At 44.6% G+C, this 26,401-nt stretch overlaps 2 protein-coding genes across 7 annotated transcripts in view; both read right to left on the bottom strand.

The window, feature by feature from the left end:
* The window catches only part of LOC141172014 (sulfotransferase 2B1-like), a 913,436-nt gene that overhangs the window by 504,315 nt on the left and 382,720 nt on the right, over nt 1-26,401 (bottom strand). The window lies entirely within an intron of this gene.
* The window catches only part of LOC141172013 (sulfotransferase 2B1-like), a 388,130-nt gene continuing 382,726 nt past the window's right edge, over nt 20,998-26,401 (bottom strand). For 2 of the 4 annotated variants that reach the window (XM_073655777.1, XM_073655778.1), the window contains one exon: nt 21,008-21,239. In XM_073655777.1, coding sequence (XP_073511878.1) covers nt 21,115-21,239 — 125 coding nt within the window. In that variant the 3' untranslated portion in view covers nt 21,008-21,114. Of the gene's footprint in view, nt 21,240-26,401 lie in introns of all 4 variants that reach the window. The other 2 variants (XM_073655779.1, XM_073655776.1) reach the window with 2 other exon arrangements.

The raw sequence follows: 26,401 nt of genomic DNA, 5'->3' as shown, positions 1-26,401 counted from the left end.
CAAAATATTCCATTCCTTTTAAAGTCAGCCACCTGTGTTTTGCTGAAGCAGTTGACACTTGGTCGTGGACAAATACCATACTATTAGTCGAATGTCTGAAACAGTGTCCATCAGACGTTATCCCATATGACTGCCCTAATAATCCAGCAATTATTGTGAGCATGTCAAATATTACACTCCATTTAAAGTATTGCAATTAATGGTACAAACTTATTCTTAGTTGGCCGCTGACAAATAGCATATTTGTGAACAATCTTGTCAGAGTATTACTCCACTTTTGCGGATTGACAAAAAAAAAACATACAAAAAACAAGGTAAATTGGAAAAAATTTTAAGAAACATTCTTTCCAGGGTAATGACTTGTATATAAGGCCAAATAAATTTTAAAAAAAAGTTATGGACTGTGGAAGACATTTATGTGACCAGAATGAACACTCATCAGTAGCTGGTGATGACACCACCTACCATCAGAAGCACCTGTTCCTATTGTAAATGCATATAACAGCGTTATCGATAGATAAAAGAATAGATTTTACATTTTTATGGGTAGCACGCAGTATAAGGCAATAATACCTGGCTGAATTGGTGTAATACGCTATCCATACTGTGATACCTCACACGTAAAAGAATTTCTGATAAGACAGTTAATATTCTAGAATATAGAATATACTTTAATAGTCCTTCCCATTATTGAATGTATATCCTATACTGTTATTGCATATGAAACAATTTCAAGGGCTGCCAAAAATAAGGACACACTCCAATACACATTTGGAGAGACTTTAAAATAAAAAATAAAATAAAAACACAGTAGGATCTTTTTTTAGTATAAAAACCTGACTCGCCAATGTAACCTCAATGTAATCACATTATTCAGCTCCTGCACCGCCTCCTCCAGTTCGGCCTCCATCTCTGAAATGATCAAATCAGTCACAAGCTGAAATCAATGCAAAACTGCTTTGGCCAAGCGGCAACAGGCTGTGCTGAAGATAAAATTCTTAATGATTTGGTGACAAACTTCCCACTGCTGTGGAGTTGCTGAAAGCTGTAACACAGCAGCCTGATCTGTGGCTCTCACCGCTGTACATACAGCCAGGCATGGTCGTGTGTGACAGTGGGCTGAACCTGGTGGCGGAGAAATGACAGCCGGAATGGATAAGGTTTCCCTCTATGCCAGTCCTTTCACCAAGCTAAAGAATATGGCTGTGGTGAAATACAACTGTAACTGAGAAGCAGTGCTAGACTTAAAAACATTAGGCCCACTATAGGATTTGATTCTAAGGGCTCACCTTTCTCCCCCACTCAAGAGCCCCAGAGCAGCTGCAAAGTTTGCGCTATCATGAACTCTCCTGATGGAGAAGCCAGAGCCCACCCGAAGATTCTCTGGTGGGACCGTCCAACCCTGCCGAGAAGTAGGCCTGGGTAAGAAAAGTGTGTGGGAAGGTTCCTGGACACTCTATGGCTGCTTTTTGTACTGAGGGGGAAACCCACGCACACACAAGTAGAACATACAAAATCCTTGCAGATGTTGTGCTTGCTGGGATTTGAATCCAGGATCCCAGCACTGCAAGTCTTCAGTGCTAACCACTGAGCAACTGTGCTGCCATTCACCCTCTAATATCTAACAGGCTTGAGAAACTGGCATTCTATCTTCAGCTCCTTTGTGAGAATCTAATGTATTTGGGCAGCCATTCAGACTACCAAATAAAATTCATGAGAAGGAAATTGGGGATGGCTTTGCTACTGGTACTGGGGGCAGTGCTAATACCATGGCATCATACCATAGTTTACTGGAAATATTCCAAGCTGGTAGGAGGCAAACAGATTCCTACAGAAAAGTAGCAGCAATGTTCAGGGACCCTTGCTTGTGGAAGGCACTGATGACACCGGGAGAAATAGTGAACAGTGTGCAAATTGAAGTGGTCAGTGGGGCGCTGGAAAAGGATAAAACAAACCTCTTTATTGAAGTATTAATGCCCACAACGCGTTTCTGCAGCGGTCTGCTGCCTTCATCAGGTGGAGTTATGGGAAAATGGCAGAAACAGGCACTTTTATACATAAAACAAAGGAACTCAATGGGAGGTGCCAAGGGAGAATTTGGTACTTAACCCCTTACTCACCATTAAAAAAGACAATTACAATTAAATAACAAAGGGACTTAAAAAAGCATTACAGGTCAATAACTACACATTATAAACTTACTATGAAGATGCAGGGTGCAGACATTAACAGCAATGCTTTAAAAATACATATATATAAAAATGCATATATAAATGAGGGTAAATAAGCATATTACATAAAAATTGGTGAGGCATATTCTGAGTATACCCCTCAACCAGTTTCCATCCCCCCAAAAAATATATAAATATTAATAATTCATCTGCACACATTATCAATCGCTAAATTCAAACCTTCCGGATATAATGTACCCAATTTAAAAATCCAAAAATTCTCTCTCTTCATAAGATAATTAAGCCGATTTGTTACATTATCAGGTACTTGTTCTAAAATTGTGAGTTTCAAGCTAATGGGATCTCTCTGGTGGGCTGTCAGAAAGTGCTTAGAAACACTATGCTGCACATACCCATTCTTAATATTAGAGCGATGTTTATTAAGGCGGGCCTGCATTCTTTGTATAGTTCGGCCCACGTATTGCAAACCACATCCACACTGCAACAAGTAGACCACATAATCAGAATGACAGTCTACTCTACAGGTGATGGGAATTGTTCACCAGTGGTTTGCGAGCAGAAGGATACTGCCCCATGATTAATAGTACTACAGCATAAACAGCCAGGAGATCTGCAAGCAAAATAACCTACTCCTTCTTGCCTTTGCCTCCCATATCTCCGTGCTGAAGCTGCAGATTTCAATGTCGTGTTACTTGGAGATATGAAGGATCGTAAATTCCGATTCTTCCTATAAACAATCCTGGGTTTACATGGCAAATGTTTGGACAAAAGCGGATCCCCCAACAGGACGCACCAATAACGACTTAATAGTTCCTGTATGTATACTCTAGATTTATTGAAAGTAGTTACTAAACTCCAATCTTTATATCCTGTATTCGTATGCTCACAGTTAGGGCTAGAAAATCGAGCCAGACATGATTCCTGACTGAGCGGCTTAATTCTTTTATGTGCATCCCTAATCAATTTTTTAGGATACCCCTTCCTCAAGAATCTTTTTTCAAGGACATCAGTCTCCTTTTCAAAATCTTCATCCTGCATACAATTTTTCCGTATACGCCAATACTGGCCATACGGAATGTTCTTAATCCACCTTGGAAGATGGCCACTGTCAAATCTGAGGTAGCTATTCACATCCATGGTTTTGAAATGGGTGGGAGTGAGAACCCTCCCCAAATCATCCAATTTCAAAACTAAGTCAAGAAACTGTATGGAGTCACTTGACATGGATACAGTAAACTTAAGACCCCATGGGTTATTATCCAAAATTTCAAAGAAATCCTGGGCTGATTTTTCCGTCCCTTCCCAGATAAAGAACAGATCATCGATGTAACGACGATATAATCGTATATGGCCTTGGGTTAGAGGAGAAGACGTGATGAACAAAGATTCAAAGCGTCCCATGAAGATATTTGCGTAGCTGGGAGCTACCCTCGTCCCCATTGCACAGCCCTTTATTTGCTTATAAAAATTATCTTCGAATGAGAACACATTATTATTTAATATGAATTCTATTGATTTCAAAATAAACTCTTTTTGAAAAAGGGGGATAATATCATCTTCCATTAAGTAATGGCGCACCGCTTGTGTACCTAGTTCGTGGGAGATATTACTGTAAAGAGCTGCAACGTCTGCTGTGATAAGGATACAGTTCTTCACAGACGGCAAACTTCTAACTGTGGCAATTAAAGTTGAGGAGTCTTTAAGATAGGACCCCAATTCACATACATATTTCTGAAGAAACAAGTCGATGAAGTGTGATAGATTGGACGTAATGGAATTTATCCCAGATATGATGGGGCGCCCAGGCGGATTACAAGGATCCTTGTGTAATTTAGGTAAAAAATAAAAAATGGGGGTCCGGTAACTTGAGATATCTAAGAACCTTTTTTCATTCTTATTCAGAATGCCCTTTTCATAACCTTCCTTAATCAAATAGTTATAATTAACAAAGATGGAGATAGAAGGATCAATGTCCAATTTATTGTAGTATTGGTCGTCACTAAGTATCCTAAGACCCTCACACAAGTACCAGGATCTGTCCATAATCACGACTCCTCCTCCTTTATCAGCACTTTTTATTATAATGTCATTATTGTTCTTCAAAGTCTGCATTGCTTCCCTTTCACTTTTCATCAAATTGTCTGGTTTCCTGCGCCGCTCAATCGAGCGTAGATCTCTGAGAACCAATTGTTGGAAAGATTCTATATGTGCACCCTTGTGGTGCATCGGGTAAAACTTATTAGAGCCTCCCCTGACCGCCATATGCTTATATTGATCAGTAGGGATGGTTACCTCATCAGGTGAATTGGAAAAACCCATGGAAGCATTGGGAGCTGGTAATTTCTTGCCTCGTTCCTCTATTAAAAAATGTCGCTTAATAGTCAATTTACGAAAGAATTCGTTCAGATCTAGGAAAAGATCAAAACTATTTAATTCAGCATCTGGACAAAATGATAATCCTTTAGCCAATAAGGAAGTTTCACCTTCTGTAAGCATGTGACTAGAAAGATTAAATATACCACAGGATCTTAAATCACTAGTCTCCGAAATTTGTGAGCTGGATGCTACCTCACCTATAGCTTTGTTTTCTTGGCGATTAGGGATTCCGAGGTCACGGCTATTACCTGAGATCCCTCTACCTCCTCTACCTCCTCTACATCTTCTTTTTCTTTTTGGGTGACTCCCTGGTGCCACTTGAAAAAAATGAGTGATTTTTGAATCTTTCATTGTTATTGGTGGCTTAAATGGGCCAAATAATGGTGTAGATCTCATTGCTATGTTAGCCGTATCCAACATAGGCCCAGTTAGAAGCAAGGCAGAATTTTTTACCTCAAATGCTGGCGAGTCCATGGTGCATGTGCTATCCACAATGGGTTCGACCAAATTAGTATTATTATCTCCTGATTCAAATAATTCCTGACTCATGTCTGGTCCTATTAAGCTATTAAAGTCTTGCGAGGTCGGGTGAATAGTGAGACATGAGGAAACATCCACAGTGTTCGTATTACTAAATGAACATTTGTGACCTGATGCCAACCCAGCACCCTGATTTGTTAAAGGTATAATGTTGGGGAAGGAGGTAATGGAACTACTTATACATGACACAATGATGGGTTCCATTGTGTTATGTGCAACTTCAGGTGTGTTGTTAAACATAACCATGGAATTATTAATATCAGAGGCAGTGATTTTTCCTTTGTCACTGACATTACATGCAGCAATAGTGCCCTGTGACTCCGGTGTTATTGACCCTATGGGGAGCACGGACACATTGTCCAACCTCATGGAATTCCCCAAACCATCATTACAGCCAAAATCCAAGGGTGGAACAAACTGATTAGATAATGCTGCAGTCTGCATAATGCCATCACTGCCTTGCATCTTATGCTGATTTAATTGTTCACCTGATGCAATGGAGAATACAGCAGTTTTGGGTACACTTCGATTCTTACCTAGCAAGGTATTCTTATGCTTCTCGTAGTTATCCCTTTGCTCTTTAGTTTTTAAGATTCCAGACGGACCAGTAGTAGGTATTTTTGCCCGCTGTGCTACCATATTACTTGTAGTGTCAACTTCACCTACAGTGTTACGTGTTTGGGAAGAGATCCCTGGCTGAGGAAGCGTGGAGCTTTCCATTTTATCTCTTTAATATTTATTCCCTTTTTTCTTCACAAGGTCACCTTCAAACCTCAATAATCTACTTTTAAGAACAGGATCAAATTCCTGGAAGTCCCTATAACAGGAGTATAGTTCCAAATTATTCCTTAAATCTCCCATCTCGCCCATAGCCTTATCCACCAGGTGTTATGATCTGCTACAGAGACTAAGGAAAGGCAGGAGATCTGTCCCTACAATAGAACTAAACTAGATCCCTACGATGTAACGGGGAACCTGATCCTGCGATCAGACCCGCTAAAGTCCTCGGCTAGTCTGAACGTAGACCTATAGATGTGGGGGAGGGATCCCTACAAGATCTAGGGACTGGAATAAGTTGGACACCTCCTAGCAGAAATAGTAGCAGTCAAAGACAAACACACAACAAAAAGCAAAGAGGTCATAAGACCTAGCAAAACTAACAGAGTACGGCAAAAGAGCAACAAGCTAGCTCAACAGTAGTAAATACAAATGAAGTCCAGCAAAGCCAGGAGGGCGGAGCCGGATTAAATAGGCAAAATGGTCATGTGACCAGCAAACTAAAAAAAACCTAACAGGAGAGTTGTAACAGTACCCCCTCTTCTAAGAGGATCCTCCGGATCCCCTAGGCCCAGGCTTACCAGGAAACCTCCTGTGAAACGCTCGGACAAGTCTGGGGGCAGAAACATCATCCGCCCTCACCCATGAGTTATCCTCAGGTCCGAAACCCTTCCAAGCGACGAGATACTGCAAACTCCCTCTATACCGTCTAGAATTTAGGATGCGGGAAATTTCATATTCCCCGTCCTCCACCACCGGAGGAACAGTGGCAGAGGCGTCACCATCCGACACATCAGCTTTTTTCAACAGAGAAACATGAAACACCGGATTAATCCTCCAGGACGTAGGAACCTCCAGCCTAACAGCAGATTGGTTAACTATCTGAAGTACCTTAAAGGGCCCTACGAACTTGGGACCCAATTTTTTAGAAGGAATCCTCAATCGCAGATTCTTAGAGGACAACCAAAGCATGTCACCAACAGCAAACAAAACCTCTTGCCGTTTCCTATCAAAGTACCTTTTAGATTTTTTTTAGCCTCCTGAAGATTACCACGCACATCCGTCCAAACTCTCTCCAAATCACCGGAAAAACTCTCCTCCTCAGGCACAGCCGAAACCAATTTGGAAAATGACCTAAAAGACGGATGTCTCCCAGAACAACAAAAAAAAGGCGAACACCTAGCAGAAGAGGATGTATGGTTGTTAAGAGCAAATTCAGCAAGTGGCAGAAACTCAGACCACCCCTCTTGATTGTCTGCCACAAAACAACACAAGAACTGCTCAACATCCTGGTTCTTCCTTTCTGTCTGGCCATTAGACTCAGGATGATATCCGGATGAAAACGACAAATGAACTCCCAACCTGTCACAAAAGGCACGCCAAAAACGAGCCACGAACTGAGGTCCCCTATCAGAAACAATGTCAGTAGGAACACCATGTAGTCTGACAATCTCCTTGACAAAGGCCTTAGCGAGTGTCTTAGCGCAAGGCAGTTTGATGAAGGGAACCAAGTGACACATCTTGCTAAAACGGTCCACGACCACCCAGATGACAGTGAAACCTTCAGAGGGAGGAAGGTCAGTAATAAAGTCCATAGCCAGATGTGTCCAAGGTGCACTAGGAACCTCCAGAGGGCAAAGCAACCCCGCAGCAGGAGCATGCGAAGACTTGGATCTTGCACACACAGTACATTGGCGCACCCACTTAATGACTTCCTTCTGCCATCCAGGCCACCAAAAACTGCGACCCACAAGTCTCTTGGTCTCAGAAATTCCTGGATGACCTGCCAACCGAGACTCATGACACTCAACAAACAAATCTCTCCTAAAGGTCCTAGGCACAAACAACCTCCCATGGGGAGTGTTAGATGGGGCATTCTCCTGTGCTTTAAGAATCTCATCCTCCAAAACGGAGTCCAAAGCAGCAATCACAACACCTTCTTGTAAAATGGTCTCCTCCTCCTCCTCAACACCCACCATGGGAGAAAAGCTGCGAGACAAAGCATCCGCTTTAACATTCTTGGTACCCGGGATGTAAGTAACGGAAAAATTAAACCGCGAGAAAAAAAGTGCCCACCTAGCCTGACGGGCATTCAAGCGCTTGGCAGCATCAAGATAGATCAGATTTTTATGATCAGTGAAAACCTGAACGGGAAATTCAGCACCTTCCAAGAGGTGACGCCAGTGTTCAAATGCGAGTTTAATCGCCAGCAATTCCCGATTACCAATATCGTAATTAAGTTCAGTCTCGGAAAATTTTTTTGAAAAAAAGGCACAGGGATGTACTCCATCCTTGTTTTCCTGAGACAACACCGCACCAACCCCCACCGAAGAAGCATCAACCTCAACTAAAAACGGCTTAGTCACATCAGGCTGCATAAGGATGGGAGCAGAGGTGAACCTCTCCTTTAAAAACACAAAAGCTTCAATGGCCTCAGAAGTCCACTGAACCGCATTAGCACCTTTCCTGGTGAGATCGGTCAGCGGTTTGACAATAATAGAAAATTTTTTTATGAATTTTCTGTAATAATTGGCGAAACCCAAAAACCTCTGTATCGATTTCAAACCAATAGGCCTAGGCCATTCCTGCACAGCTTGAACTTTAACCGGGTCCATCTCAAAACCTTCACTGGAGATAATGTAGCCCAAAAAACTAATTCTCTGTACAGCGAACTCACATTTCTCCAGCTTAGCAAAAAGTGAATTGTCTATTAATAACTGTAATACCTCACGTACGCTCCGCCAATGAGACTCCAGATCTGGCGAATAAATCAAAATGTCATCCAAATACACAACCACATTTTTGCCGATTAAAGGTCTAAGGATATCATTAATAAGATTCTGAAAAAATGCTGGAGCATTGGTGAGACCAAAAGGCATAACCAGATTCTCAAAATGACCCACAGGAGTGTTAAAAGCAGTCTTCCATTCATCACCCTCCTTCATGCGCAACAAATTGTATGCCCCCCGGAGATCAATTTTAGAGAACCACTTGGCCCCCACTAACTGGTTAAATAAATCGGGAATCAATGGCAGTGGGTAAGGATTGCGTACAGTAATTTTATTAATCTCACGAAAGTCCAGACAAGGACGTAAACCTCCATCTTTTTTTTTTACAAAAAAAAAACCAACAGCCACAGGAGACTTGGAAGGCCTAATGTGACCGGCGGCCAAGCTTGTCTGTATGTATTCCTCCAAAGCCTTTCTCTCAGGAATAGTAAGATTAAATAAACGACTCTTAGGAAGAGTCGCTCCAGGGACAAATTCAATGGTACAATCATAGTCTCTATGGGGAGGCAAAACCTGCGACTCCTCCTCAGAAAAAAATCTCCAAAAATCCTGAATAGGTACAGGCAACTCCCCTCTATCCACAGCAGCAATGCGCCCGTTACAACACTTGTCATAACACTTAGGGCTCCAGGACTTAATTTCATTGGTAGACCAATCCAGCACAGGATTGTGCAATTTCAACCAGGGTAACCCCAATATTACTGGAGAAGGCAAATTATCCAATACCACCAAATCCAAATTCTCTTGATGAATACAATTAATAGTGAGGGGAAATTCACAGACCTTGTGAGTAACACTCTTCAAGGGAGAGCCATCGACAGAAACCACAGCAATAGGGGATGACAAAGTTTTAGGTTCTAATTTAAGTTTTTCCAAAAATCCCCCATCAATCACATTCAGAGTAGATCCACAATTTGAGAAACAGTATATCCAAATTATTAACAATCTCGATCTTGGATCTGTTTTCAAATTCCAAAAATAGATCGTACCCGAAATTCAATTAATTCATCCTGAGCAGCAGTAGAGGCAGATAGGAATACTCCCTTAGAATTTAGACAGGCAATACGGGCATGACTGACCATTTTTTTTTCTTTCTTCATACGAAGCACACAGCTTTTAATAAAATGACCAGAATTTCCGCAATAGAAACACAAGCCTTCAGAAAGTCGGCGGTCTTTTTCCTGAGAGCGGGGTGCCATCACCCCAATTTCCATCGGCTCTTTATTGTCAGCACAGAACCTCTCAGAACTCGAAGCTGACATAGCAGAGGATTTGCTCACATTAACCCTTTCACGCAGTCTCCTGTCCACCCGTATAGCTAATTGCATTGCCTCCTGCAAGTTTCCAGGTGTGGGATAAGCAATCAGTAAATCCTTTACCCTTTCACATAGCCCTGCAAGAAACAAGCTTTTCAAAGCAGAATCGTTCCACCCCACCTGGGCAGACCACCGACGGAAGTGAGAACAATATTTTTCCACATTACCTGATCCCTGCCTCAAACGTCTTAATTCAGACTCAGCAGATGAGACACGATCAGGATCATCGTACAACAAACCCAAAGCAGAAAAAAAACTATCCACTGATCTAAAGCACGGATCACTAGGTTGGAGAGAGAAGGCCCATCCCTGAGGATCTTTGCGCAAAAGTGACATTATGAACCCTATGCGCTGTGATTCATCACCAGAGGATCCGGGTCTCAAACGAAAATATAATAGACAAGCATTTTTAAAAGAAAAAAAATCTTGTTGTTCACCAAAAAATAGATCAGGCAGACGTACCTTAGGTTCAACAAAATGCGCTCCAGAACAGCTACTAACGTGTTGTTGGAGCTTGGTCACCTCCAGAGAGAGTCCCTGCAAGCGTTGAGCCAAATCTTGCACCGAGACCATGATGGAAAACTGGAGGTCTTTCCTTAGAGAAAATTTTTATTTATTTTTTTTTTTTTACTGGCTGGACTTACTGTTATGATCTGCTACAGAGACTAAGGAAAGGCAGGAGATCTGTCCCTACAATAGAACTAAACTAGATCCCTACGATGTAACGGGGAACCTGATCCTGTGATCAGACCCGCTAAAGTCCTCGGCTAGTCTGAACGCAGACCTATAGATGTGGGGGAGGGATCCCTACAAGATCTAGGGACTGGAATAAGTTGGACACCTCCTAGCATAAATAGTAGCAGTCAAAGACAAACACACAACAAAAAGCAAAGAGGTCATAAGACCTAGCAAAACTAACAGAGTACGGCAAAAGGGCAACAAGCTAGCTCAACAGTAGTAAATACAAATGAAGTCCAGCAAAGCCAGGAGGGCGGAGCCGGATTAAATAGGCAAAATGGTCATGTGACCAGCAAACTAAAAAAAACCTAACAGGAGAGTTGTAACACCAGGGCTGTTCTTTTCCTAATTAGAAGCTCCATAAGATTCATGGAGCAATCAGTGAGACAATCATCCCAATGTCTAGTGAACTCAACGTCCTGGGGAAAAGAGGATGATACTTTCACCCTTAAACCTCTGGGCGTGATTCTGTTAAGCACATATTGTTTGAGAAACAGTATATCCAAATTATTAACAATCTCGATCTTGGATCTGTTTTCAAATTCCAAAAATAGATCGTACATGCGTTTCTTATCTGATTCGCTCAAGGTATCCCGATGTGTGGTGCAGATCCCCTCCACATGGGGGCTATTAGGGGTGTGAATAGCTTCCAAGATGAGCCTCTCTCTCCTGGACTCCCCATGGGACAAGTAGTCCATATTGACTGCGTGAGTGTAATTGGAACTACCACAAAATATATATTATAGGGTGGACGTATGACTATATATAGAACAAGGACCTGTTACGGCTAAAACAGATAAAAAAGTGCCTGTTTCTGCCATTTTCCCATAACTCCACCTGATGAAGGCAGCAGACCACTGCAGAAACGCGTTGTGGGCATTAATACTTCAATAAAGAGTTTTGTTTTATCCTTTTCCAGCGCCTTATCCAGTTTCTAGCGCCCCACTGACCACTTCAATTTGCACACTGTTCACTTTTCCCTTGGGAGTTGTGGCTGGAGGCTGCAGAGAACTGGATACAATTTCAGCTGCAGGACCTGTAGGACCTGCGATGATGTCATCACCCATGTGACCCCACCCGGAATTACATGATTGGAAGCTCCATCTGCTAATCCAGAGGAAACACTGTAGGCACCGTGGCAGCGCTATCAGTGCCAGTAGCTGTTTAACCTCGGTTGTGCGGTCTGCACAACCCACTCAGGTGAGCAGACCACTGTATCTGCACGTATATTCTATTTTCCATACAGGTTCACACAAGCACTGCGCTTTTCCACCCCACCCCCTTTTTTGTCTTACCGGGAGAAATAGTGGCAGCTGGGGACCGAGTATAGACACCCGGCCGCGGCCGCCAGGAGGTTGTGGCCAACTTCCGCCTCAACGAGCCTAAAAGGCCACATTTCAAATGGAAGCAGCTGTCCAAAAATGTGGCAGAATAGTTTTGCTGCCTTTGGGTGGGTAGCTGGCTGGCTGCATACTTGTTCTTGCATTCCAAGTAACAGAAAACTAAGCAGATGGTGGCCTCTATCATCATCACGACCTCACCTCGGCACAATGAACTCTCCTGATGGAGAAGCCAGGGCCCACTGGAGGATTCTCAGGTTCTCTGGTGGGCCCGTCCAATCCTGCCAAGAAGCAGCCCTGGCTAAGAAAAGTGTGTGGGAAGGTTCCCGGACACTCTATGGCTGTTTGTGTGGGCCATTCAATATCTTCTGCTTCTTTTTGAGAAACTCATGTATTTGGGCAAAAGAAAAGGAAATTGTGGATGGCTTCGCTACTGGTACTGGGGGCACTGCTAATAACATGGCGTCGTGCCATAGTTCATTGGAAATATTCCTGGCTGTTTGGAGCGAAGATGATTCCCATAGAAAAGTAGCCGCAGCAAGCTAAGGAGATGGTGGCCTCTATCATCATCACGACCTTGGAACAATGAGCTCTCCTGAAGGAGAAGCCAGGGCCCACTGGAGGATTCTCCAGTTTTGAAGTGGGCCTGTCCAACTCTGCTTAGAAGTAGCCCTGGCTAAGAAAAGTCTGTGGGAAGGTGCCCGGACACTCTATGGATGCTTTTTTGCTGTGGCCTGGCTCAAGTGAGATGTACCGTCTCTGGCCACATTCACTTGTCCATGTGTTTGTGGGTAGGTGGTCCTTTCCACTTAAGTCCACTGGGGAGGGCACGGGTAATTCTGTGGAACTCGTGCTTGTGGAAGGTGGAGACGACACAGGGAGAAATAGTGGCGGCTGGAGACAGAGTATGGACACATGGCTATCGCCATGAGGTTGTGGACAGCTTTCACCTCCACGAGCCTAAAAGGCAACATTTCAAGTGCAAACAAGCAGTCCAGAAATGTGGCAGTTTAGTATTGCGGCCTGTGGGTGGGTGGTTGGCTGGCAGCATACTTGCGCTTGTATTCCAAGGAATGGGGTAGGGACAACTGAACAATGCGCTGGGCAAAGGACGTGGACGGTGACTGTTGCTAGTCTGCAATGACAGCTGCATGGCGGGAGTCATCTTTGCATGTGCCAAGGATCACTTCTGATGGGCACACTTTTAGGCAGTGACCTGGGAGTTAGAGATGCTTCCAGGGGTCCTCCCCATGCTGTTCCCATGTCTTTTCAGCACTGTATGCATGTGTCTGATGATGTGTCACACACCACGTGGCCAGATAAGGTTGCAAAATGTAAAAATGACATTTGCCAGTGAATGCATATGTCTTGGTTGAAATGGAAAAGTGCAAAAACGCATCAAAAATGCTACGTGTGAACATAGCCCAAGGTGTGGAGCAGCATTTTTGTTATTAGTTATTTATTTTGCCTTATATACAAGTCATTACCCTGGAAAGGATGTTCTTTAACATATTTCACAGGAAAATCCATTTTGAGTTCGTTTTTGTATGTTTTATTGTGAGTCCGTAAAAGTGGCGTAATACCTCTGACACAGCAGTGACCTGGGAGTCAGAAATGCTTCCAGGGGTCTACCCCATGCTGTTCCCATTTCAGCACTGTTCCCATCGATTTGGGAAATTTTTAGGCCCTCTGCAGACCGCCAGGGGGTGGGGGGGGGCACCAGAAAAATGTTTCCCATAGACTTACATTGGGCTCGTTACTCGGACTGAGCACTCAAGCATTCCAGTTTGCTCGACTTGAACAACAAGTACCCGAGCATTTTAGTTCTCGCTCATCACCAGTTAGTAACAGAAGAAAATATTTTTTTTTAGAGTGAATGAGGCCTTTATAACATAGGAAATATGCTCCAAGCAATTTCAAACTCAGATTTAGCCTGCTGTATCACGTTACTCACAGAAAAAATATATGTTTTTTACTCTGCATACAGCTGAATTTTAACGCCACAACAGAGTTCTATGACATGGGCCGTGATGTCTTTCTATGGACCTCAGAAATGGCACAAGAAGAAAAAAATCAGCTGGAAGGTCAATTTCACAGAGACACAGGACACTAGCTATCTAAACTATCTGACTTAGAAACAACCGCATATCTAACTACCTAAAATCAGGAGCAGCGTCCAGCAGCAGCATCTGTCACCTGTTACAATCAGCAAATGGTGCTGACACAACATGCCACTCTTTATAAAGAGAGGACATGTGATTTCAACAGCCAATGGCACAAGCCCTTGTGTCTGGACAGAGTAGATGCTTCCTGCACCTTGATTGGCTAGCCGAAATTTGCACACACAAAGTTAGGGGAAAAAAAAAATATTACAAGTACGGCGCTGCTCTGAGCTCATGTGAGCTCTCCCCAACCCCTTCCCTTAATCAAAAATGTCCCCCTGCTCATCATACATCACTAGTATGCTAGCCAAAGTGTTAAAAATACTTTAGTTGCAACACAATAATTTCCCGCACTTTTTCACCTAATTTTACCGATTTTAAGAAAGAATGCTCATGTTTCCGATCACTAAACTGAATGTCCCATATTCATGCCGAATTTAAAATTGTGATTGTTTTTCGAACATATTCACTCATCACTAGTTAAGGTATCAATTTTATTCAGTGCAAAAAATTCATTGATAAATAGAAAAAAATTTGTGCAAAAGACGGACCGATAACCAACACTGGTGAATTCAATGTATCTAAATGTAAGATCACATACTAATAACCATAGGTGAGGTTCAAAGGTAAAAATGACTCAGTGGCCCACAGAGGATATATATCACATAGTTATAGTCAAATTTAAGGAACCAAACACCTTACCCATTGTTGAGGCCACAAAGTCTGCTACCAGAAAAAGAATACAGTTCAACGCATGTTTCGCGGTTTCAGGTCATTAGGTTTCTCAAGGGGTATAGGTAGCAATAGTGCCTTCTAAGACCTTTAAACATCCATGGTAAAAGTCACGTGATTGCAGACACGTGACCCACCTCTACCAATAGAATCAAAAGGGCGATGCATTCGTCTCACGCCATCCACATCCCCTAGAGCACCGCCCGGCAGTCGTGCCGCTACCGCGCATGTTAGGGAGTGCAGCAAAAGCTGGGAATACTGGACATGCGCAGAGCAAGACAAAGATTCCGAGAGATGCCTGGGGACGCAGGAAATCGAAGCGCACACGAGCACATCGATCCCAAGGGGAGACAGTAAGAAAATACCAGAATTTAAGTACACAAAATTATATGAGATACAACATGCAAATCAGCTGATACGGTAACGGATACACCGCAGGCGGTAAGTCATTAGACACATCCTTTAAAGAAATCAAATAATAACAACATCAATAATCTGTGGTGTTTCACTTCATGGTCCGAGATGCATGATGTGTTGCAGTTAAGGAAATGAAAAAGGGGTCAAAGTAGAAACACTACTAGTCAGTGAGCTACAAACACAAGAAAAAACATAATTAGATTGAGACAATAAAAAGAATAAAAAAATCAGTTATTAAAAATGGAGGATAGTGTGATAGTCTAACATGAACTATACCGTATAGTCTTTAAGTACAAAAAAGGAGCAAAGCTCAAAGATTCATTAAAACCTGCTGGAGTCATGGTACCCAAGGTTGTAATCCACCTAGACTCACACTGCGTGAGGAGTTTTTTAACGTTTTCCCCCTTATGCCAGTGTGGATTACATCAATACCCCTCATATCAATGCCTGGCTGAAGGTACAGCGGTGAGAGCTACAGATCTGCCTGCTCTGTTACAGCTTTCTGCAGTGGTGTGCGGTTTGTCACCTAAGCAGATACGCTTCAGCAGACCCTTTTGCTGCTTGCCCAAGTCAGTGCTGCAGTGCTTCAAGATTGCGACAGATGTGATGATCGTATGGAGGCTGAAGAGGAGGATGATGATGAAGTGCAGGAACTGTAGAATGTAGGGGCAACCCTGATTGACCCAGGGCTCACCAATCCTCAGCGTCGGGAGAACGTGTTCCATCCCAGGGTCCGACTGGGTCACGGCTTCCACAATATTAACCTAGTGTGCCATCAGTGAAATGTATCATCCCTGGCAACAAGCATTTGTTCATGTATCCGTGGCTATGTGGACCTTCCCAGTAACTGCATTGGTGAGGGCACGGGAATTGTTCTGTAACACGTGCTTGTGTAGAAATAGTGGTGACTGGCAACTGAGTACAGATGGACAGCCTCCACCAGGAGGTTTTTGAAATATTTAAAAAGGCAACATTTCTAGTGCAAGCAGTTGAGTTTAGTTTTGTGGCCTGTGGGTGGGTGGCTGCATATTTGAGCTTGTGTTCCAAGGAATGGGGAAGGGACAACTGAACGCTGTGCTGGGACAAGGACGTGGGTGCTGACAGTGATGGTTGCAAGTGTGCACTGACAGGTGCAGGGTGGGAGGTATCTTTGCCTGCATCATGGACAGAGGCTTGACATGCACATACAACAGGGGAAGAGACAGTAGTGTCATCCGCAATCACAGTTTCTGGAACCTGGCATTAATCCCCAACTAGTCAGGTGCTTTGCTGTCATGTGCCTGAGTATGCTGGTGGTGATCAGGCTGGTAGTTTTGCTGCCCCTGCTAATGCTGGCCTGGAAGATGTTGCAAATGGCCTTTTTGGGCTAACTGGACGGTCTTTAAAAAAGAGCCAAACCTAGAAGTTGGACTGGCAACTTTCCTCTTGTTGGTGTTTCGGGGCACAGTTGCCTGCCTTGTGTCTGTGGCCACCACATTGCTTGTTCCTGCCTGTTGTGGTGCTTCGCCTCCCTCGTCCTCTGTGCTGCTGTCCTCGCTATGCATTTCACCTTGCCAAGTTCGGTCAGTGATTTAATCCGCCACCACCTCGTCTTCCAAGTACGCACCCTGGGCCTCCACCTGATTTGCTGGCAATTGTGTCTCATCATCATTATCCACCTCTTGCAACAGTATTTGCCCTTTCCCACCATTGCCTTCATGTGACCGTGGCTGCTCAAATATTTGGGCATCGCTACATGCAATCTCCTCTTGGGCCGATTGAAGCGGGCCAGACGAGAGGCCCGAATCTATAAATTTAAAAGTGAACAGCTTCTTGGAGTATCCAAGCGTGGGATCACTTGTCTCCGGGCACTTGGCATAGTGGGAGGAAGGAGGATCGGGGTGAGGAATATGTGGTCCAGATTCAGGGCTACTGAGACTGGATCGTGTGGAACACAGGGTGGTGGTGTTGATTTTGGCAAACGGACTGGAAACATTATCTGCTATGCAACCAACAACCTTATCACACTGCTCTGGCTTCAATAGTGGGTGTTTTGCAGCCCCCTACAAAGTGGGACAGGAACTTGGGGCATCATGATGTGGGTGCTTGTTGTGCTCCCTCAGCAGGAACAATTTCAGCTTCCCCATGGCCTCGGCCTCTGTGTTCACCATCAATATCACGTCCACTTCCCCGTCCATTGCCACGCACCTTGCTCAATTTAAATGGAGTAAATGTGAATAGGTTGAACAACATACAACTGGCAGAGTTTAAATGAAGTGTAATATTTTGCACACTCCCCAAATAGCCACCGTAATATCAGATCACATCTGATGACAACAGTTTTAGGCAGTGGCCTTGTAGTATAGTATTGATTAGTGACCAAGTGTGAATAGGTTGAACAACATGCAACTGGCAGACTTTAAGTGGAGTGTAATATTTGGCAAGCTCCAAAAAAATGTCACGATTATTACCGCAGTAATATGGGATCACGTCTCATGACAAATTTCTCTGCTTCCACAATACAGCATAGCGAATAAAATCAACCAAATCGGGCTGTATTCTGCTAACAAGCAAATGGAACAGTTAAAATGGTGTATTATATTGCTTTTTAAGCAAATATTGAGGATTAAGAGCAAAAAAAAATTAGACCTGATATCTAGGGCAATGGATATCTGTTACAGCAGCAGACAGCACGTGCAATGGACCTTGTTCTGCTCTATACACTCTGCATAAACTCTGGCTGCCTAACTCCTGCTATCACTATGATTAATATATGCAGATGGATTAGTTCTTCTAACGACTGTTCAGATGTAAAGAATATATATTGCTGTGGAATACTTAACTAGTAAACTGTCAATTCTCTCCCTAGCTCAGCAGCACCTTTCCTCACTCTGCCTGTCTGAAGGGTAGACTGTGATGAGCATTGGGTCGCCGGGTCTGATATAGACCCGATGACGCTATGCGGCCAGCCAATCACTGTAAGGCCACAACCAACATCGCTGCAGCATTTCAGTGAGTGGCAGGCAATTTCCGCAAGTTTATTCGCTGTCTAAACATAGGGGGCAGGGACTTGAGCTCCCACCCGAGCATTCAGGAAGTACTCATGGAGCGTCAAACATCTTGACCAGTGAGATGCTCGGGCGAATACCGAGCAGTAGCTGACACACTCATCGCTACTCTCCTACTCTCCCTCCATAGAGTATCACCCTATTGTGCATTCTGTTTCACACTTCTAGATTTATTCATAGAAAAGACTGAAGCATATGATCACTTCTTTGAAAGCAGCCTTCCCTGTCACCCCTCGGCAACTCTTGGCCGCCTTCTTACAGGATGAAGCACTGATCTAAAATAAAATAAGATTGTGCATTTTTTCCAAAAACAAAACCACGTGTGTCTATAGGAAATTTCTGGCATGGTAGATCATCTTTAAAAAAAATAGAGGGATGGCCATCAAGAGCTGGGCTAACAAATAAAATATATACAGTGGGGAAAATACTGTGAGTATTTAATACACTGCTGATTTTGCAAGTTTTCTCACCTACAAAAAATGAAGAGGTCTGTACTTTTTATCATAGGTACACTTCAACTGTGAGAGACAGATTCTTAAAAAAAAATCCAGAAAATCACATTGTATGATTTTTACATGATTAATTTGCATTTTATTGTATGAAATAAGTATTTGATACAATAGAAAAACAGAACTTAATATTTGATTAAGAAACCTTTGTTTGCAATTAGATGTTTCCTGTAGTTCTTGACCAAGTTTGTACACACTGCAGCAGGGATTTTGGCCCACTCCTCCATTTAGATCTTCTCCAGATCTTTCAGGTTTCAGGGCAGTCACTGGGCAACATTGAGTTTCAGCTCTCTCCAGAGATTTTCTATTGGGTTCAAGTCTGGAGACTGCCTAGGCAACTCCAAGACCTTTAAATGCTTCTTATGAACCACTCCTAAGTTGTTTTTGCTGTGTGTTTCCGGTCATTGTCATGGTGGAAGACCCAGCCACGACCCATGTTCAATGCTCTTATGAAGGAGGAGGTTGTTGGCCAAAATCTCATGATACGTGACCCCATCCATCCTCCCTTCAATACGGTGAAGTCATGCTGCCCCTTTTGCAGAAAAGCATCCCCAAATTATGAAGTTTTCCCCATCACCCTTTGCGGTTGGGACAGTGTGTTAGAACCCTCCTGTTTGTTTTTTTCATCTTGTGTTTTGCGGTCATGTGACCATCTGCCTATATATTCCAGCTCCGCCCTTTTGGCTGTGCTGGACTTCAGTGTTGTTTAACTGTTTTGCTAGCCAGGTGTTTCTGTGCCTTTCTCTGTCAGTTTGCTTGGTTCTTCTGGGACCTCTAGTACCTTTTTGTCAGTTTATCTTTTGTGCTCTGCAACAACCTTCTCTGTTCAGGAGGAGTCCCATTTTTGTTCCAGTCCTTAGTTCTTTTAGGGACCCCTTCCTTTATGCTATAGGTCTTCGTTCAGACTAGCCGAGGACTAAGACAGGTCTGTTCACAAGGAACAGGCAGCCCGCTACATCGTAGGGATTCAGCTTAGTCTTACTGTAGGGACAGCTTTCCCCTTTCTTTCCTTAATACTTGTTGCAGATCATAACACAGTGTCCTTGGGGTTGTACTCATCCTTCTTCTTCCTCAAACACGGAGAGTGAAGTTGATCTAAAAAAATTCTATTTTGGTCTTATAAAACCACATGACCTTCTTCCATACCCTGCAAGATTTTAATTCATGATGGTGTAGTGTATTACTAATGGTAATGTTTGAGACTGTGGTCCCAGCTCTCTTCAGGTCATTGATCAGGTCTTCCCGTGATGTTCTGGGCTGATTCCTGACCTTTCTCAGAATCATCCTAACCCACGAGGCAACATCTTGCATGGAGCACTAGACAGAGTAAGATTGACAGTCATCTTATGTTTCTTCCATTATCTAATAATTGTGCCAACATTTGTTGCCTTCTCAACAAGCTGCTTGCCTATTGTCCTGTAGCCCATCCCAGTCTTGTGCAGGTCTAAAATTTTGTCCCTGGTGTCCTTAGACAGCTCTTTGGTCTTGACCATGATGGAGAGGTTGGAATGTGATTGATTGTTTGTGTGGACAGGTGTCTTTTATACAAGTAACGAGTTCAAGCAGATGCAATTAATACAGGTAATGAGTGCAGAGTAGGAGGGCTTCTTAAAGAAAAACTAACAGCTATGTGAGAGTCAGAATTCTTGCTGGTTGGTAGGTGAGCAGATACTTATTTCGTGCAATAAAATGCAATTTAATTATTTAAAAATCATACAATGTGATTTTCTGGTTTGTATTTTTAGATTCTGTCTCTCACAGGTGAAGTGTACCGATAATACAAATTATCGACCTATCCATTCTTTGTAGGTGGGAAAACTTGCAAAATCGGCAGTGTATCAAATAATTATTTTCCCCACTGCACAAGGTCAGTCATTACTAGCCACCAGCTGTAGGAATCCAACAACCAGTTACCTGTGAAGTTTCAGCATATACAAACATGGAAACATGGATTCTGCTCAAATACAATATATTTATTTGAAATATTGAAATTAACTCAGTACAGGCAGAACATTCAGAAAGCATCAATATCCTTTACTAGATCATTCATCTTATTAATAAAAAACAATGAATGTGTAAAGCTGTACGTGATCATGCATAAAAAGTGTTAATTATAACCAATAATCACAGACTGATAAATTTACTGCACTTAGAACATTTGGTCTGCTGGTAAAGCCCGTTATTCCGATATGCTTGTATCCCAAGGAAACTTCACACTGAAGTCTTGCATTTCTGCCTTGTAGATCTTGTCAAAATATTCATTTTGAGCCACAGTAAAATGAGTTTTCCAATCTCCGACTATTCCTGTAAATCACAAGTGGTAACAAAAATATTTTAATTTATTTTCAAGAGATCTGTTATATGCGCATAGTAAAACATAAAATATTATAACTCCCAAAAGTCAATATCTGGGAGATATAAAAAAAAATTGTGTAGAATGTGGCATAGTCCAGACAAAATTGGATGTGGTCAAAGAGAATGCTATCAAATAAACATAAACTACATGTTTCTGCATTGTACTGATGCCTTCCGCAGACATATATCAGAATAAAGGGAGCTATAAAGGGGATAAAAAGACGGGAATACAAGTCTAAAGTCTAATGATGAAAGCAATAGTTTAACATTTCATACAAACTTAAATCCTTGAAAGACAGTCAATATACAATAAAAACATATATATTATCATGTAGAAAAGGTCATCTATATCTGATCAGTAGGGATGCAACACCCTAGACACTCAGCTGTTTTCACCAGCTGGTAGTTCTTGGGTGTAGATGGGAATACAAAAGCTCTGTAAAAATTATAGTGGCCCAAGCCAGGTACAGCAAATCGACCCCCTATTCATTTAAATAGGGGGAAAACCTGCAGTATCCGGCTGTGGACACTGTAGAAATGAAGGAGCTGTAGTGTTCTGGCAGCGTCCAAGAACTTCGAGCCAAAGCCGTTAAGAGCTGATTGGTGGGGGTGCCAGGTGTCGCACCCCCAATCAGACATTGATGGCCTATCCCAAGTGCCACCTTGGTACTTTTGTGAAGCTCATCCACAAGCTGAACTTATTAGGAGACTGCAATTTTCTCTATATGCTGTAATTTTGGGTTATTGAAGTATATGATAAGAAATTGGATGCCCACATGTTCAAAACCCCTAAGGTAACTAAAAATAGTTAAAAAAAAGTTAAAAAATATAAAAAATTGTATAAAAAATTATAAAATTCAAATCATACCTTTTAAATAAAAACAAAACCACATTTGGTATTGCCATATCCATAAAAGTCTGGTCGATTAAACTATAACCCATATGGTAAATGCAATGAAGAGGAAAAAATCAAAACTAATTGTGGCTTTTCAGTAACCCCATGTTCTTGACAAAATGCAATTAAAATGCATCAAAATATTATATGTACCTCAAACTGCTATTGTGACACCCCAGGGGTCTGGTTGCCACAGTGATAGAGATATTATGTCTGAGAGCAGGTGGGAGGTCTCTTGGTCAGGAATCCTATGAATGCCACACCTCCTGCCCAGTCCTGGGAGGGGAAGAACTTCCCCTATATAAACCTAGGGCTGAGGCAGGGTTGGGGAGTAGAGAAGAAGTAGAGACAGAGAAAAGAAGCAAATATAGGAACAGAACATCAGGAGCTCTGTGGGAGTAGTGTTACAAGGAGTCAGGGGCTGGCTGCTGCAGAGCTCGCCCTGACTGAGAAGATTTCTTACCGGACCCGGTGTCCGAGGCTGTGGGGACTAACTCCTACCCAGCAGCAGAATCCGTCAGGCAGGGGATTCCAGGTCCTCTGGCCAAGAAACCCGAAGGCCCCGAGTCACCGGCCATACGGGTGAGCACCACACGGTACACTGAGGGACGTGGGCTACTTATACCCGCCTCTAGCAAGGTAGCCAGAAGAGTACAGTTAGTTTGGGAGGCCTACAACTCCACCTGGCCAGGGGAGATCCCATCTGCTCAAGGACTGACCAGGCCCCAATCGCTAGCCAGTACTCCGGGAGGGTCTATCATTGTCACCAGTAAAGACCCTGAACTACACCGTACCATCTCCGAGTGGTTCCTGCTACCCCCATCATCCACGTCGGCTGCCCTGAGGCCATACCCCTCCCGTTGGGGGTTACACTATCACGCTGCACAATCCTACCACCGGCCTCAGCGGTCTGCCCTGCAGCAGCAGCTCCTTAGCTGTACTCAACGGGTGGCGTAGTCGTCCAACATCTACCGCTGATACATCGCCGCTCAGTTTGACTCCCTGGGCACGGACCAGGTCACTGCCACGAGACTACAACCCTCAACAGATCCGGCTCCGGGTAAGCTCCCGCGTGCGCAACGCAGAGCGACACAGGCCCAGGGGCGCGTCAACTTTTGGCGTAGTCGGCAGGATTTCGTGCCCGCAACCACCGGGTACTGCGTGCCTGAAAAAGACTGTTCAAACTTACCTGTGGTGAAGATTCCCGCCATCCGGCGCCATCTTCAGCCTTCTTCCCGCCATCGGTGAAGATTCCCGCCATCCGGCGCCATTTTCAGCCTTCTTCCCGCCTTCCGTGGAGTTTTCCCGCCGTTGGACGCCATCTTGAAGACGTCGCGCGGGAAGAAGAGGGGCGAGGACTCCGAAAGCGCGCGAGAACTGAAGCCCCGCCTCACGTCCGGACGTCGCGTAAGGTCCTGGAAGGAGCCCAGCAGACACCGACGTCACAGCGCGACGGAAGGTCCTCAACCCTGACGATCTACTGCGGAGCCGCGGCCTACGGAAGAGGATCATCGCAAGGTAGGCCACGGTCCACTAGGGGGGAGGAGGATGTCGGATACGGAGGAGAGCTTCACTGCCTCAACCCCCGCCAGCGCCACCGCTGCTGCAGTCATGCCTTTCACCATGCCCTATATCCCGGGAGCGGCCTGGCTACCCCAGTACTCAGGGGAGTCACATACCCTGCATGACTTTAGAGAAAAGCTGGATAGCCTCTTCCAGGTGTACCCCCTCACAGAAGAGCAAAAAGTGAGCATCCTGGTGGCCCAATTAACTGGGGCAGCCCGAAGGGAGGTAAAGTCCTGGCCACCTGGGGGGAGGACTGTCGCAGGGATACTAACCCGGCTGAGGGACACCTTTGATATCCGCACCTCAACCGAGATCAAGCTTAGATTCTACGGGTGCAAGCAGCGAGCACACGAGAGTATAAGGGACTATGCCCTGAACCTACAAGAGGCCCTGAGAGCCATTAAGCAGACCGACCCTGACGGCGTGGGAGACGAGGACAGGCTGTTGACTGAACAATTTATAGAGGGTTTATATTGCAATGCCCACCGAACCCAGTTGCGGGCAATGGCCTTACAGGACCCTCATCTGGGATTTGCACAGTTCAAGGACAGAGCCATCCGGGTGCTCCGAGAACCGGCACCAGGTGGCGTTGTGACCCACAGACGCCCCACTACCACTTACCACCAGGAGGCGGCACCCTTGTCGGCAGGGCCTGTGGGAGCTGATGCGCAGGCTTTGAACAATGACCCGGCTCCAGACCTGCACCATCAGGTCCAAGAGCTAGCTAAAAGCGTTGCTGCGCTAACCAGAACTGTGCAGTCTTTACAAGTTTCCACTCCAGGGAAGATCCAGCTGGCATCCAGACCGGAGGACATCCCGTGGCGTCGACCAAGGAGGACCCCACCGGCCAGAGGGAGACCCAGCGACCGATACAACGAGGACGGACGACCCATCTGCCGCCGCTGCAATCAACCCAGACATATGGCAAGGTACTGTCCTTTAAACTGGCACAACCTAGGGTAGAGGGCCAACCCCTAGGAAAAAGATCATCAGGCCCATCGAACTGGCGCGACAAATATGTGGGAGGATGTCCAGTCTTGCCTGTGGTACTGGATGGCATTCCTATGAGTGCCCTACTGGACACCGGGTCACAGGTCACCACCATCCCGTACGTGCTCTTCAAGCAGTACTGGAATGACTCGGATATTACCCGCTACCCTGACGACGACTTGAGTATCATCGCCAGCAATGGTCAGCCCGTGCCACAGATCGGATTTAAAGAGGTGACCATTAAAATTGGTAGAGTTGAACTGGCAGCACAGGGACTGATCATTGTAGACATTGACAAACACGAGAGTCACCCAAAGATAACTCTAGGAACTAATGTAATTGAAAATTGTCTTGCAGAGGTGATTTTCCTTTTACAGCAGGTTGCCAAGAACGCCAGCTCCGGCGAGCAGCGAGTGCTCCAAAAAGAGATCCGGGCACTGATGCGACGGCAACAGGTGGAACTCTCCGGCGGTGAGATTGGTAGCGTGAGAATGTGTGACCCTTTCCCTATTGCCATGCCCCCAAAAAGTGAAATGATTTGGTGCCGGGCAGCTATTGGTCTGAGAGGTAGAGATTACCAGGCAATGGTAGAACCAGTTTACTCAGACAGTAGGCCCACCATCTTGACAGCACGGGGGGTGGTTAATGTACGCCATGGGAGGGTGCCCGTTCGCATAATCAATATCGGGAAGAGGGAAGTGTACCTGCCCCGGTATGCTACACTAGCCAAATTATATACCATTAACCAAAATGCTATACAATCTGTGGAACCCTTGCCTCCATCTCACCCGGAGGAAGGTAACGGCTCTAAGAAAACAATGGAGGACTGGTGTCAGCAACTACATTTGGGTACTGACTCCACTCCCTCACACCAGAAACAGGGAGTCTATCGGGTAGTTCAAGAGTACGAGAGAGTGTTTAGTAAACACCCGTTAGACTTCGGGCGAGTCAAGGGGGTAGAACACCACATCCCCACGGGAGACCATCCTCCCATAAAAGAGAGGTATCGACCCGTACCCCCTGCACACTACCAACACGCCAAGGGGATGCTTAGAGACATGAAGGAGGCTGGGGTGATCAGCGATAGCTGTAGCCCCTGGGCAGCTCCACTAGTCTTAGTCAAAAAGAAAGACAACACCATGAGGATGTGTGTAGATTACCGGAAAATCAACCGTATCACACACAAGGATGCGTACCCCTTACCAAGGATAGAGGAGTCTTTGGCTGCTTTAAGATCTGCTAACTTCTTCTCTACCTTGGATCTCACTAGTGGGTACTGGCAGGTTCCTGTAGCAGAGGCGGACCGGGAGAAGACCGCATTCACCACCCCGATGGGACTTAGCGAGTTTACCTGTATGCCGTTCGGACTCTGCAACGCACCAGGAACCTTCCAACGATTAATGGAGTGCTGTCTGGGCCACAGAAACTTCGAGACGGTCCTGTTGTACCTGGACGATGTCATCGTATATTCTAAGACTTATGAGGACCACCTGAAACACCTGGCGGAAGTGTTCGAAGCTCTGGCAAGCTACGGCCTAAAGGTGAAACCCTCCAAGTGTCACCTCCTGAAACCAAAGGTGCAGTACCTGGGACACGTGGTGAGCGCTGACGGAGTGGCTCCCGACCCTGATAAGATCACCGCAATTAAGAAATGGCCAAG

Source organism: Phyllobates terribilis, unplaced genomic scaffold, assembly GCF_046119375.1.
Source record: "Phyllobates terribilis strain yellow unplaced genomic scaffold, ASM4611937v1 Scaffold_12__6_contigs__length_324123572, whole genome shotgun sequence".
NCBI lineage: Eukaryota > Metazoa > Chordata > Amphibia > Anura > Dendrobatidae > Phyllobates > Phyllobates terribilis.
Note: the sequence above shows the minus strand (reverse complement) of the source record. Positions and strands in the feature narration are given on the sequence as shown.